At 35.5% G+C, this 16,365-nt stretch overlaps 1 protein-coding gene across 4 annotated transcripts in view; it reads right to left on the reverse strand.

Moving 5' to 3' along the window:
• The window catches only part of CSNK1G3 (casein kinase 1 gamma 3), a 68,640-nt gene that overhangs the window by 21,657 nt on the left and 30,618 nt on the right, over nucleotides 1-16,365 (reverse strand). For all 4 annotated transcript variants that reach the window (XM_074532447.1, XM_074532448.1, XM_074532450.1 and 1 more), the window contains 2 exons: nucleotides 5,310-5,458; nucleotides 3,834-4,068 (listed from right to left, as the gene is read on the reverse strand). In XM_074532447.1, the coding sequence (XP_074388548.1) occupies nucleotides 3,834-4,068; nucleotides 5,310-5,458 (384 nt within the window). The remainder of the gene's footprint in view (nucleotides 1-3,833; nucleotides 4,069-5,309; nucleotides 5,459-16,365) is intronic.

Raw genomic sequence — 16,365 nt, forward strand, 5'->3', positions numbered from 1 at the left:
TGCTGGAGTTTGAGATACTAAAGGTAGTGAGAAGGGAGCAAAGCAAATCCAGTATCATGAATTTCAGCAGATGCATCTTGGCCTCTTCAGGGATCTGCTTGGCAGAGTACCATGAGATAAAGCTCAGCAGGGAAGCAGGGTCCTAAGAAAGCTGGTCAATAGTATTGAAGCATGAATTCCTCCTAACCCAGGAGCAATGCCTTCCAACAAAGCCAAGCAAAAACAATCAGGAGGCCTGCGTGGATAAGCAGCGAGCTCCTGGTTGAATCCAAAGTAAAAAAAGGAAGCATATAAAGAGGTGAAGCAAGGACAGGTAGTCTAGGAGGTATACAGAGAAATTGTCTGAGCAGCCAGAGATCAGCTTAAGAAAGCTAAAGCCCTGATAGGATTAAATGTGGCCAGGAATGTCAAGGGCAAGAAGAAGAGATTCTATAAGTAAGATAGTGACAAAAGGAAAAGTAGGAAAAATGCATGACCTCTTCAGAAGGAAACAGGAGACCTGGGATATGGAGAAAGCTGAAGCAAAAAAATTACATTGCGCCACAGGAAAGTTTAGATTGGATCCTGGGGAACATTAAATTACTTTTCTGCCTCCATCTTCCCTGGTATGTATTCCAGTCACATTACTCATGTCACAAGAAGAAAAGGGCAGGGACTAACAGAATGAAGAACACTGTAGATCAAGTTGGAGCCCATCTAAGGAACTTGAAGGTGCACAAGTCCATGGGACCTGCTGAGATGCATCTACGAGTCTTTAGGGAGTCTCAGGCGAAGACAACAGCCATTACATCCACTACATCTGAGAAGTCATTACAGCCCAGTAAAGATTCCATAGCCTAGAAGACGAGAAATATAACCCCCATTATTACAAATGGAAGAAAGGAAGGCATGAGGAACTATAGGCCTGTTAGTCTCACCAAGGGCCCAGCAAGATCACACTGTAGATCCTTGTGGTAACTATACTGAGGGACATGGAAAATAAGGAGGTGACTGATGATGGTCAGCATGGCTTCAGCAGGGGCAAATCATGCCTGACAAGTTTGGAGGCCTTCAACACAACTACATGTTAGTGCATGGAAGAGCAACCAACATCATCTACCTGGATATATGCTAAGCATCTGACACAGTAACACAGGATATCCTTGTCTCTGAACTGGAGAGACACTGATTTGACAGACAAAACAAATGGATAAGAAATTAGCTGAGTGGTCATACTGTAAATCATAGTCAAGAACTCCCTATCCAAGCGGACACTAGTTCCTTAGGGAATGTACTGGGACTAATGTGGGGTAACACCTTCGCTGGTGTCATGGACAGTGGGATCAAGAGCACCCTCCAGCACGTCTGCCAAGAACATCTGGCCATGTGGTGCTGTCAACAGCACCTTCCCCTTGAGGGAAGGGATGCCACAGAGGGACTTGGACAGGCCTGGGAAGTGGGCCTGTGTGAACATGACGAGAAGTGCAAAGACCTGCACCTAAGTTAGGGCAATCCAAGCACAAATACAGGCTGGACAGAGAATGGAGAGCAGCCCTGAGAAGGATTTCCACGTGCTGGTGGATAAGAGGTGGGACGTGACCCCACAATGTACACTCACAGCCTAGAAAGCCAAACACGTCCTGGGCTGCAACCAGAACAGTGTAGCCAGTAGAGTGAGTGAGGGGATTCTACACATCTGCTCTGGTGAGACCCCACCTGCAGTGCAGCATCCAGCTCTGGGGTCCCCAAGATACCAAAGCCATGGACCTGACCAAGCAAGTCCATGAATATGTTCAGGCAGCGTCCCTCCCATGAAGGCAGTCTGAGAGTTGCTGCTGCTCAGCCTGGAGATAAAAAAGGCTTCAGGAAGACATTACAGCTCCTTCCAGTGCCAAAAAGGAGCCTGCAAGAAAGCTATTCAGGAGGTTTTTACAAGTGACACAACAAGGACTAGCAGTTTCAAACTGAAAGACAGTAAGTTTAGATTAAATATTCAGGAGAAACTCCTCAGTGTGAGAGTAGCAAGACACTGAAACACCTTGCACAGAGAAGCTGTGGATGTCTCATCTCTGGAACTGTCCAAGGCAAATTTGCATGAGGCTTTGAGAAACCTGGTGTTCCAGCCTATAACAACAGACTCAGAACTGATGATCTTTAAGGTCCTTTCCAACCCAAGCCATTCTACGATTAAATAAGTTACCATTAGACAAAAATAAAGACATCCTGTGTAAATATCAGACATGTAATCAGAATTCAGTTTGCTTTTCAAGTAATTATCAGTTTTACATTTTGGTTTATTTTTCCTAAAAGGTTTGGGGGCAATCATTTATTTAAGGAGGAGTAAAAAGTTTATTTGATTTTAAAAGGGGTTGTGCCACTGTTGAAAATGCTGTAATAATCAGAAGTATATTCTGTTAGTGGAGATGAGAGCCCAGTGTCAAAAATGTAACAGTCACCTTACACTGACATCACCATTTATGCCTGAAAAATATAGTGGATGCTTCTTTGATCTCAAGAACCTGAGTTCCAAAAGTTAGATTTAGGAAGCTAAAACCCTACACGTGACGTGCTGCACTTTGTTACACTAAAGAGCAACAAAGCTGGTGAAGGGTCTGGAGCACAGATCCTATGAGGAGCAGCTGATGAAACTGAGGGTGTTTAGAGAAGGAGGTCTGGGGGAAAGCTTATCACTCTCTACAACTCCCTGAAAAGAGAGTGTAGCCACATTGGCCTCTTCTCCCAAGGAACAGGACAAGAGGAAAAAGCCTCATGTTTGCCATAGGAAAGTTTAGATTGGATATTGGGAAAATTTGCTTCACCAAAAAGGTTCTCAAACATTGGAACAGGCTGCCCAGGGAAGTGACTGAGTCATCACTTCCAGAGGTATCTCAAAAGCCTTGCAGATGTGGCACTTAGGGACATGCTTTAGTGGTGGATTTGGCAGTGCTGGGTTAACAGTTGGTCTTGATGACTTTGAGGGTATGTTCCAACCTAAGTGATTCCTGGCTCTGCTTTATTGATAAAGCACCTTATTCCTGTCTGAGAAATGTGAATGGTTTCTCATTTGTGTTTTAACAGTTATGCTTACCGTTAAACTGTAAGTATTGTGCAATGTTTTTATGATCAATTCAAAGAATAATCTAATTAGTGATTACCATGCAGTGATAAACAACTGGCCTACACAAATTCAAAGGGGTCTAACTAACTGATTTCACTAGAAAACCTCTCTATAGCTGTAATAAACAAATATCTGAGTACTCATACCTTCCTCAAGGTGAATTTATTCATTCAATAAAAACAACTTTTATATTTACAGACATCCTGTAATTACTTTAGCTTGCTGGCATAACCTTTAATGACTCTGGCAAAGCCTTATTAACACTGTAAGCACTAAAAAAAAAAAATTTAAAAAATCGAAAAATCAGAATTATCTCTAAGCTGTTTTATTACTTTATGGTGCATTTCAGAGAGATCAAAAAAGCAAGGAAGCATTGAAAATCCATGCTATTTCAACCTACTGACTTTTGTGTATTTAATAAGCACACCTATTTCCTGGAAACTTCACCCTGCCATGGTATCCTTACAATGTGAAGGTATTATGCTACAAAAAGATACACCACATCTTTCTTTTAAGGAAAGCTAACAAAGAGGACAATGCCCAAGACATGATCAAGATGATTAGCAATTCAAAAAAGATTATTCCCATAAACTGTATTTCCATAAGGCTAAACTATTTTGCACAATACACAAAATTTGTAGTTCTTAATGACTACAGACTGACAAAAACTGTTACTTGAAAGCAAGATGGTTTATGACAAATCGCAGCTGTTTCTGCACTTCAAAAGCACACGTACCTTTTCCTAAATGTGTATTTATACTCATGTATCTAGCTGTTCCTGTAAGGCTCTTGTGTTCTCGATATGGTATGTGCTTCTTTGTTTCTGGATCTACGTACTCCTTAGCTAAACCAAAGTCTATAATGTGAATAACTTGCTGGGTTTTGTTTCCAGGTCGTCCTATTAAGAAGTTCTCAGGTTTTACATCTCTGTATATCAAGTTCTTTGAATGGACATATTCCATACGAGAAATCTTCAATAAAAGAAAAAAAAAATAGACAAGGAAGTTAAATTTAAGCTTCAGATTGCCACATTAAAATGTGTCAGATGCTAAATATCTTATATTGGCTTTATACATAGAAGAAATCACCCCTCCTAATATCACACCTCTTAATATCTTAAGACCAAAGCAATATTGTCTTAATGAAGTATCTCCCAGTTAAAGTCAATGAAAATTGTACACTTTTCCAAAGCAGATACATCAGTTGTTGTATTGGAAATTTTCACACTGGACATTAGTCATGAATCTTGCACACAACAGATGTTTTTGCCTCTCAAAACAGCTGGCACAAGTATGTTTTGTGTACATGAAAAGTAAAACCAGAAATTATGTCACCAAGCAGTAAGCAGCAAAGTCTGATCTATTATATATTAAAGATATAACTGAGAGAAGCACTGAAAGTTCATCACTATGCCAGTTCATTCTAGCTGGACTGCTTTCAATCAAAATTTCCACATTCAGAAAAAGAACAGGAAGTATTAAATAAAGCTGATCTCTGGACTTGTGAGGACTTGAGCATTTAACAAAAAGAACTTGGTCATAAATAAGTTCTATGTGTCTGTATGTCTGTGCATCTGTAGTTGGAGTCTGTTATACAACTACAATCATGTTTTAAACAGCTATTTTTAACCATTACAGGTAAAAATATCACTGTTTAGGGAGGTGGAAATCTGATAATATGTACAGCCTTAATTGTCCTTCTTTCCACTTCCAGCCACCCTCAAGTCAGAACCAAATAAGGAATCATCAAAAAACAGAATAATTCTTCATTGAATAATTTTTTGCTACAATTTCTAGAAGAATTTGGGAAATTTTTCATTTGTTTGTTTGCTTTCTTATAAGAACGCCCAGGAAAAAAAAATACTTATGCTATTTAGGAGTCTCATAATACAACTGCTTGTGTGGGCTAAAACTACTTTTATTTCTTTAAGCTTTTCTTTTTTGAAAGAGTATATAAAAATTCATTATTTTAGATTGTGATAAAAACTCATAAGACACAAGTAATTACATTCACTGACTTGAAAAACTGGAACAAAGTAAATGAAAGTAATCTAGGAGTATTCCTGCTTAAACTGTACGACAAGAATTTTAAATACCACCATCATCAATTTAAAACTGAAATACAAATCTCCTAAGTGAAGTAAGCATTTAATTCATTGAAGACTGATATAGTTATTCTAGTGAACACTCAAATTAACATCTATTCTACTTACCAACTGTATGGCTATCATAAGAACGGTTTTAAGAGAAAATGTCCTACCACACAAGTCAAATAAATCTTCCAGACTAGGTCCAAGTAGTTCTAGCACCATAGCATTATATTTGCCACATGGGCCAAAATAATAAACCTGAGGTATTCCATCTGTAAAATGAAAATACAAAGCAATGATAAGGGGTTAATTAAGATTAAGGTACATAGCAGTATAATTCCTACCCAATTTCAAGTTGATCATAACTTAAAAATACATTTTTCACATAGAAACAAAAATAAACCTCATAAAAACTACAGGTAAAAGACACAATAGGAATATTGAAGATAGTCACAAAAGTTTTAATGAAAAGGGTACTATTACATATTTGACTTGTGAAAGATATCGAGATTTGTATAAAAAGTTAAAATCAGAATTTCTCTATTAGTTTTGTAACCATAAATTGAAACACGGTTATGAAATGCTATGAAGGCTTTAAATAAGCTCTTGTACAAAAAAATATATTTAAGTTAAACTTTTTAAATTAAGGCTATTCCTACCTTTAGGAATAAAAGCACCTTATTATTTAGAGAAATCATTTTAAAAAAATCAGGAAGAGATTAATGAACGCATGAGTTTAATGATACATTCAGTCTGGACTTTATAGTTTTAAATGAACACCTGCCTTAGGAACACAGGCAATCCAGAATTGTGAAAATATAAATAGTTAAAGCCTTATGATCCAATTTTACTTCCACCTTTTTGTAGGTTATGAATTGTGTGTCTATTTAACTAAAAATAACTTGATACAACTGCTTTTACTCATGTTGTACTTTTTCACATGCACAGAACATCTTCCTCATTCAGCAGAATGAATTTTGTTTGCTTAGGGAAGTGAGTTATTCCAGATCTTTGGGGTTTTGTTCTTTAGTACACATCCTCTGTTTAATTTATTCCAAATATTTAATACTCTGAAAATGCATTCTTTTCATGTGAGCTTTTTCTGCAGTGTCCAATCTTTCAATAATGCACTACACAGAAGTACCAAACCTGTTATCAGAACACCTTAATGAAACTCTGGATTTCAACTTCATCCTCTGTAGATCAAATGTAACCCTAATTCTAAGTGCTTTCTACACAAAGCCTTCAATTTTTCATACCTTACTATAGATACACCGAGGGCACAAATTTGTAATCGTACTGACTACAGCTTTGGCTAAAAAATTATATAACAATTACTGTTTTAGCAAAATTAACATCAAATCAAAGCACCGTTTTAAAGAGGTTTTTCACTAATCTCTTTTCCTACAAGTCAAAATATTTAAAGAAAAACCCCTAAAAATCCAGCTGTTCAGTTTTCAGAAGACTTGAGCTACAATTTGGTTTTCAATATGTATCATCACACTCATCTCTATACTAATACACTAAAAATGCATAATCGTACCCACTTCAGAATGAAGAAGTACTGATCATATTACATCCTGTATCAGAATAAGGTATGAGACAGTGTTCTTCAATTTAAAAATATCATCCTGAATTATCAGAAAGATATCTAAAACACTTGATCCTCTGATTAGATGAGAATTCCAAAACGTCCCAAAACTCTGTTTAACATTTAAAAACCTCTGCAGTGCATATGGAGCATATCCTGTCTAAAAGTACCCATGTTGATAAAATAATTTGATATTAACAGCTCAAAGTAGTAGAAGTTAGGGGCTTTGGTTCTTAATCAAAGCAATCTTAGTACTTTTGCTTAAAAGCAATAAGCAGGTGTTATTCTGCTACTTACATTCTTTCTCCACATCTCTAAACCTCCAGAAGTCAGAAAGTAACATGCTACTAATAAAAACATATATGAGGCTTTTTCTCCCACTACAGACAGATAATGCAAGCTCTCTTAGATAAATCTTTAAGAGATAGTGGTTAAGCTAAAAACAAAGAAACTCAGATTTTTAGAAATTTAAGAAATCCCTATTTTATTGACAAGACATTCCACTGCTAATTACCTATTAAGAGGAGGTATTTTATTTCCATTTTGAATTACTCTAGCTCAAACCACTGAAGAACAAAAGAAGGAAATACGTTGAGCTTTTAAGACGCATCTCAGTTGTCTTGCAGTGAATTTAAAGAAGCCACTGGTCTTCGGTTTCTTGATTAACAATTAATTTGATTACCATTCAATCCTTTCTAGTACCTTGACAGGTCTTCTCCCCATTCTTAAAAATCTTTTTTAAAAAGTAGTACCCCTTCCCAGTTATAAGCAGAATTTAATGATTGTCACATAAATGTCACTAAAACTTACATATAACTTCCTCATCATCCATCAAAAAGGAAACTTACTTGTGGCCAAAAAAGTAGATTCACAGACTCCCCCCTAAGTTACTTTAACACTTAAACATCTTTCCTTTCTAGGTTTAAAACCCTCAAAATAGAACAATTTTTTAAGGTACAAGTTATATTTCCCTATCTCTAGATATTTATACTTGTTGACAGGTAAAAAACACTTTCATTTGAATGGGCTCAATTGACTAAGGTAATCTACAATACTTAGGTAACTCTCCTGTCATAAATTTGTAAATCCATGTTAAGCCAGTATGATTTCAATCCTATTTTACTCTTGAAAAAAATCAAAGAAGTCTTCACTTGGAAATTAACTATTTGAACATCACTTGGATTCCAGTTTCTTCTATAAAAGTTAGCTTTCATTAGCCACCTAAAACATTACTGCTGTACACCTCTGATCTCCAAAATCAAGTCAAAACATTCAAAAAGTACTTGACTATCCACTGAGAAGGTGAGTGGGAAGAGCAGGGGTGCAAAGAGAGCCCCTTAAAACAATTATGTGAATTTATGGATTACACTCTTTAATTTTCAAATACTTTAGTCCACCATGTTTATGTGCATGATGTCCAGAAAGTTTTTAAAGCTGACATATCTGACTTCCTCAACAATGATGAAAGGACAAAAAAAGTATTAGAATAAAGAAAACATGACTAGTAGATTAAACTGTATCTGCCAAATCTCTTTAAAACAAAGAAAATAAGCTACTTCTGCTTTGGACCATTATCCGTCTTCTTGAAGAACATCATGAAACCTGACTTAAGCTTGAGACTGCATGTTGTTCCGTTATCTCCAGCAATATACATGATTAGCACAAACACATTTGTATCTTAAGGAAAAAATTCCATTTATCTGCTTTGACACAGATATTATGTCATAGCTTCAATTATTTTAGGTGTGTGTCCTCATTCAGGAAAAAAACCCCTAATTTGATAAACAGACAGCAGAGACAGCCAAAGGAATATGTAACCCGCAGGTCAATGGCAATACCACTTGCATTTAACCTCATCTATTACTGACTTAATTTTGAGCTGTATCTTAGCAAAATGTCTACACAATACAACCTAAATTTGTAAAGCTATTAAGCTAGTAAGTAGCTTTCCAGTGTTTTTCAGTTTCTTGTAATACCAATTTCCTTTTAGAGCTTTCTCTAAACAAATCAAGAAGCAGACTGATGGTATCTGCATTATATCCTATTGCTGAGAATCTGTTCAGACACATAAATGCCAATAAAATACACAACACTGCTCTTGCAGATCATGGTATCATGTATTCAGCTTCTTATATCACACTAACTTTTATTTGCAGTCTTAATTTTCATATGTGGCAATTCATTGGACATAAGCCAAAAATACCTTAAACGAGTTGGAAGATTTACAGTAACAGCTGTCTTTCACAGCACATTCATACTAGTACTCTTGTCAAGGATACAAATTAACAAACTGCCACAAACACAAATATTCCCTAGTTATTCTATGTAATCTGGTTTGAATCCTCTCAAAGGAAGCGATTATTAAACTCACAGTAATGTGTTCTGACTTGAGCCAAAGCAGCACACACAGGCCACACAGTCTCAGGAAACACAGCACCTGAATGCCACTGAAATCATGATCAGCCACGAACTATAAAACTCTAAACACAGAATGAGACACTATATCACCACAACACTTAGACTACATCTCTTACTTACAAATATAAGAATATGTTTGCAAAAAGAAGAAATAGTAATAAAATAATTAGATCTATTTCAAAAGGAAAAATCTTCTTTAGTTATTTATATTACTAAAATGGAATTAGAGATGTATTTTATTGTAACCATGATTAAATCAAATATCCATTTATCTAACATTCACTTTGTTCACTGAGCCGTCTTATCAAGCTTCCTTTCACAATTACAACTATTGTATGCCTCTCAAAGCCCAATCTCCGAAATCTGTGTGATGTCACAATACAAAATCAATATACATTTTTGCATACAGCCAGGCTTATGGCCAGTAACTAGTGTTTCTCAGAAACATTATCATGTAACTCTATTATGCAGCTGCCATCTGATTCTTATCAGATCTCTTGCACTTATTCCAGGGAAAAAAATTACCTTTAAATTCAGAAAATCCTGTACATGTCCTTAGGCTAAATCCTAGAAAAGGATTGGCATAAAACAAGAAAAACTGCAAGCAACATATTTATAATTTTGATGGACTACACTTAGAAAATAAATTAGGCATTACCATTTATGTTTATTCATATAAACATAAATATTACCATATTCACATTAATAACTGAGCAACTCAACTTTCCTATCAAAGGAAGCAGATCAGCAGCAAAAACTCAAAACTGAGTCAGTTTTCCCCAAACAGCTCATGATACAACTGCAGCAGTCATCAGTACACAGATTAGCACTGCCTATGAATAGATTTCTCTTCAGTAAAGAGATTCAATATTTAATTCAGTTTAAGTGCTCTAATACTATATTCCTAAATTAAGCCTAGAGCTTTGTTTTTAAGGATCACTTGCATGTTTAGTTTTTTTAACTTTATCATGATTACCAACCACTTCAACTAACTGCTTGTTGTTGATTCCCCAGCATAATAATGCCAGTCAAATTCCAACAGAAGTAATAAAGCAGGACAGCATCAATAAAAAATAAATTAAAGAAACAGCCATCAGTTTAAGACCACATTCTCAGCTACCTACCTGGAAGCATAGTTCAAAGTAATATTCATGTGAAGTTACTAATTAAACTCACTTTGCATTCATACTGAATGTGGGCTAGCAAGATGTATAGAAAGGATACGAAGTGCAATAACTCTAACATACCTGTAATAAAATTTTATTTACATATGTAAACTAGGACTACCCTGAACTCACCTACTTGCTAACTCTGTAGTTTATAGAGATTTTGTCTTCAATATACGTTGTCATTGATCATTAGAAACATAAACACCCTTGTTTTAGAAATTAAGTAATACTCTAAAATCTGAAGTTCCAGAAAATTATTACTGCTTTAACTAAGTAGTAGGAACATCCAATTAAATATAGCTGCACATCACACTCATGTTTTCCCGTAAACTCACTTCAAACCTTTGTAACTTCCATAATGTTTTTCCTATAATAGCAGCAAAACATCAAACCCAAAATATTTTGAATAACACAGAATAAGATAAGTAATTTTAAATTGTTTCTAGAAGATCTAGGAACAAAAATAATCACCTGACACAATAATCTAGCTGTAGTGCTTTCTTTCTAGCACCACACTCAAGGAGACTTGCTATTGAGACACTTCCTCATGGTTATGATAGAATACCAATCTAGTAAAGTACATTACAGTCCACCAACTGAGAAAGAAATTAAGAAATTATTATACTGAAATTTTTGTCTTGGGAAGAGTTATAGCAAAACACAGACGCTGATGCACCACAATGAAATCATGCTGGGTTCTTTTTTCTCCCATAGGCTAAAGTGGAAGGCAAGGTGGCTATGGCCAAGAGGATGAAGTAGACATGGTATCACTAGCAATCTGAGATCCTACTGCCTTCGCAGTGACAGTGAAAGGTGCCTGTAGCTATCTGAAATGCAAAAGATAGCTTGTCTTTCACGAGAAAAATCTGCTTCAGAGATTCCATACCCTTAATATAGCTATATGAAAATAATTAACAGCTGCCCCTGAACACTCAGATCTCACACACCAGCTAAAGCTGGCCTAAACTGTAATTAAATGAAGAAACATACTTTCTCACCTTAAATATTTTTGTCTTTACCTAGAGGAAAAACCACTAAAGACACTGAGAACTGAACCTCATTCTTGGCCTTCAGTCCATCAAACACATTTCCAACACAAAAAAGAAAACCATAAACAACAATGTCTAAACTATGTATAAGGCACCTCATAACAAAGAAGTGTTCTTGCCTTAGGGTACTCTGCCCCCTCTCAAAATCAGAAATTCAAAGTATTTCAAACTCACTCTGCTACATTCCCAAACAAAAATGTGGTGAATCCAGACATGCTCTAAATTCTACAATAAATATTCTCCTGAGCTTGACTACAAAATGGTGAGCACACTTCACTTACTGTATGGGAATGTTTTTGTATCTCCCAAAACCACATTGTGCCCACACTGAAATCCTCCTGAATCACTAATCCAACAGTAACTGCGTAATTACAGCTGTCCAAGTACTGTGACTCCACTGTGTCAAAGGCAGCTCCGCGTGATCTCAAAACCAAAACCCGTATTTTTAGATACCAATACAGACCACGTCACATGAATGTTAGTACCAAATCACAGTGGTTCAGGTACAGAACGCAATACTTAGCACTCATTTCACAATGGCAATGACCTTCTTAAATACGACACCTTTTCCCACTGTAGACAAATATATCCTATGCATTGACTAGCCAATAGTAGTGACCCTGTAAGAAAAGTGAATGGCTTCCAGTTTTTCAAGTGGAGGAGTTAACTAGATTTCAGCTAGAAGAACAGATGTCCAAAAGATAAGAAAAATAAAACCTTATTTACAATACTGAGCATCTGCTTTGTCTGAAATATTAATACAGCAGTTTTACCAGTAGGTTAATCCACTGCTGAACAGATCTGTGACATGTTTTGAGATCTGTGACCTCAAAAATTACCTCAAATGAAAAAAAAATCTAATAATAGATTCTCCTCGCTCCTATAAACAAGAACTGTTCTAAGGGTACTCTAAGAGCAGCATTACAAACAGGAGTTCTACTAATTCACTTTAGGCAGCAGAAGCTGCTTGCTATTCTTTTGCTCCACTGTCAGGTAAGTAAGTACAAACGAGTTATCAGTCACTTGCAAAAGCTCCCAGTCATTATGATAATCACCCATTTATTAAGAGAGGTTAGAAAAAATCAGACAATGAAAGATGAATCGTTTTTATGCTCTTCAAGATGTAACACGTAACTTCTTTCATTTACAGACTCCTTTCTGCAAAAGGAAACTGAACCATACCTATCTGTCAGTTAAACTGCAGTGTGGTGCACGAAATACACCTACACTTTATCTTCTAATCATGCAAAGAAAGCCTGATAGCATAGAAGATTAATTCAAAAATCAATAAAAAATATGAAACTGTTTTCTATTCATTCCAAAAGCTTCAACGCAATTTCAGGTAAGAATTCAGCAATCATTTTATTTGGAGTATGATAGTATAGTTTTCTTATATCTTATATCTGCACATTAAGAAAATACACATTAAACAAAATTTATTAGAAGCACAGATTCTAAATTCCATCCATATGTTCCCCATTCAATTGACTAGAAAATTCTTTATAGTGACTAATGATCTCAAACTCCTTAAGGAAAACATCCTCATAGTTACTAAACTACAAAATTATCACAGAAAAAAGAAAGCAATTTTCATAAAAAACTCTATTAGTACATAAAACTTAAACGAAAGCTAAGTAATGATGAGACTAAAATAAGCCACATCTTTTAACTAATTTTCAAAGTTGTTTTTAATAAGTTTGAGGTCCATTTCCCTAAAAAACTAAAAACATTTTTAAAAGCCCAAAAGCACTGAAAGTATATTTCCTCTTTAAGAAAGATTCTTCACTTTTTTTTCCTGACAAAAGCCTACATGTTACTGCACATTCACAGGCATTTCAAAGTGCATATTTAAGAGCAAATTTACATTTAGGCCTTCTATGTGAGCAGATCCTCTCCAAAGGAACCCAGTTTTGAAATGTTAATTCTTACTCATGCAAGACAAAACCACTTTTTATTAAACACAGAGAACTAATACTCTCAGTTCTAAAGTCTTGTGTATAAAAGCTGCACATCTATCATATTTCATGCCTATTTTCCCCTTGTTCTCTCAGTGAGCAGAACTACAAAAGAACCCTCTGATCCTTGTTTAAGTTAAGAATGTCTTCGATTTTCATGGCATTCAAGACACAAAACAACATGACTTAGGAGAGAGATTAATACAAATATATATTTTAAAAAATTCCAAGCTACAAGGTTATTAGAAAAGCAAGAAAAAGGGATATTATAAAAATAAATAAATAGACTTAGTAGACAAATACTGGCTGCACATAAGAAAATACCTAAAAAACACCATTTCAAAATCCTCTTTTCATCGAGGATGCCTACAAGATTATAGGAAGTACAAGGATGCTCCACTAAAAAGGGTTTGAAGGTAAAATAATCTGTAATCACAGTAACATTTTCTTTACTTGCTTTCAGGATGATATTGCCAGAAAATAACCTAATTTCCTTCTAGAAGTATTCATTCACATGTTAATGCCTCTCCCTCCTCCTCCTGCCACCTCCAAGTCAAGGAGGATTTCACAGGGCTTAAAAGAATTTAATCCTTTAAGCTTCAGGTTATTTCACACTAGGTCAATTAGTTATTTCACACTAAGTCAATCTGTAGCATAAACTGGGGAATCTGTAGTTCTTATTCATGAAAACGATGGGGTTTTTATAGAAAATATTGGCTCTGCTTACAAGACTGGGAGTACAACTCCCTTTTCACTGGTTGCTTCTGAAACCATAGTTTAGTAATCACTTGCTATCAATACAAAAGTACTTTTGTGTACATGTGTACACATGTAAACATGAAGAGAACAAGGGGAAGCACAACTCACTACAATTAAATGCAAACTACACAGTCCACACAATTATAAAGCTATCGGCCAAAAGTTTGTGCAAATAAACAGCAAAGGAAAAGATTACTTTATTGTAAGAAAACCTACAAATGTGGATTTTTAGAAGCTTAAAAGATGGAAAGCTTGAGACATTTCTAACTTCTAGTATGGTGCATAACTGCGTATCAGAGAAACCTTCTCTCTTCACAATTGCTATATTACAAATTTCTTCCAGCAAGGGCAGCAATTTTTATATCTCCTATGACAGACTCTTCTGTAACTTGCATACTGAAGACCACTTCTTCCAACCCATGCTCTCTCTAATTAAAGAACGACCACTGCCCACAAAGCAATACTACGTAAATGGATAGACCTGGTGAAAGTTTTTTTTCCACTCACTATCTCCTATTTTACATAGGAGGCTTATATACTTGCTTTCTGAATTTATCACTTAGTGGATCAACTTTCCAAAACTTTGTTTTCAACTGTTCATGAGATAAAATTACTTAAATCTATGTTTCACAGTAAATATGCACGTCACAAAAAATCAGCAAACTAAAACCAGTTGTCACAGATTACATAAGAACAGAAACTACATAATACTACAAAGTTTTTTCTGAAAATCACAGGCCATACAACTTCCTCTGCTTGAGGGCCCAACTCCTAAAAATATAGAAAAAGTGACTGCCGCCAGAAGATAAGGAATCAGCAATCTTTCTTTTACTTCTATGCAGATAGGAAAAAGAAAATTACTTTCTTCATAATGAGCCTTTGTCACAAAACCCCTTAAAATAGGCCTCAAGTGGAGAGCCTGAGAAAAGTTCACAAAGGAGTTTTCAAGGTTCTCTGCTGGGAGAGGCTTTCACCTTTGAATAAAAGCAGGTTACTGCAAAAACAAAGGAGTCTGTAACAAAGTTATTCATAAATATTGACGAACCTCAGTAAGTCACCAGCTCTATCTTCACATTTTCACCCTAAAGGTAACCTCATCTTCATGCAAGGAATCAGAGAGGTGACTCTCCCTTTCAGTACTTCAACAAGACATCAGAGAAAAAGATAAAATTTGTTGCAACCAGCAAACAGGGTTAAGAAAATTGAATGGTATCTGAAGTAAAGCAGGATAACTGTGACTTCACTATGTTTCTACACTAAACACAGTTCCCAGTCTTATTCACTAAATAAAAAAGTAAACATAGTTACACTCACCAAGACATTTTCCCAATATATTCTCCTGTAAGGGTTCCTACCTCTGTGAAGCACTGCTTAACTTCTGCAGTCTGGACTAGAAATTACACCTTTATTCTTACCTCCACTACACAGCTCTTTTGCAATTTTAGATAGTTACACCTCTATATTCACAGATAGTTAATGTATCTAATTTGTGGGTTGTTATGCTCCATTAGTTAAACACTTAAGATCTCAGCTTTCTACTCATCAGCTATTTCACAATGTTAGTGTACGGTATGCTGACAATTAATAATTACTTACAAAAAAACACCAATACTGTGATGACTTTCTCCAAACAGCAACCATAGAGACTCAAGATTTTGATTACCTATCTACAACCTTATTTTCCATCTAGGAAAAGAAATTGACAAGAAAAGTTGTGTTTTGCCAAAAGTAATCTCTAAAAATTCCTGGTTGCAAAGCATTCATAGTACCTCAGCAAAAAAAAAAGGTCTATATTAACTGAACACATTAGAAACTTGGTTTCACCAGATGTAGTCTTTAAAAGAGTAGCACGAAATTTTGAAAGCTACCTGAGAAACCCTATCCAGTCAGAGCAGCAATGAGCTGCCATATGACCCCAAATTTTAAGGAAAAAGGTGAAAATAGGAATTAAAAAGTATTTAAATTCATCATAACATACACACGTTCAAGGCAACAAATTCAAAGTGGTATGTGCATGTTCATTGTGTATTTCTTTTCAGAGACTTTTCATACCAAGTAGGATTTTATTCTAGCTTAAGCACAATCAAAATCACTGTCACAAATTCCTTTTCTAAAAAGCCCCTGAACATACATGTAGAAACATGTAGAAATATGTAAGCCCCTGAACAAACGTAGAAAACCACTGTTAGTAGTCCACTCATAAAATAAAATTCTACATTACTAGAAAAATGGGAAAAA

The sequence above is a fragment of the Zonotrichia albicollis genome, chromosome Z, assembly GCF_047830755.1.
Source record: "Zonotrichia albicollis isolate bZonAlb1 chromosome Z, bZonAlb1.hap1, whole genome shotgun sequence".
NCBI lineage: Eukaryota > Metazoa > Chordata > Aves > Passeriformes > Passerellidae > Zonotrichia > Zonotrichia albicollis.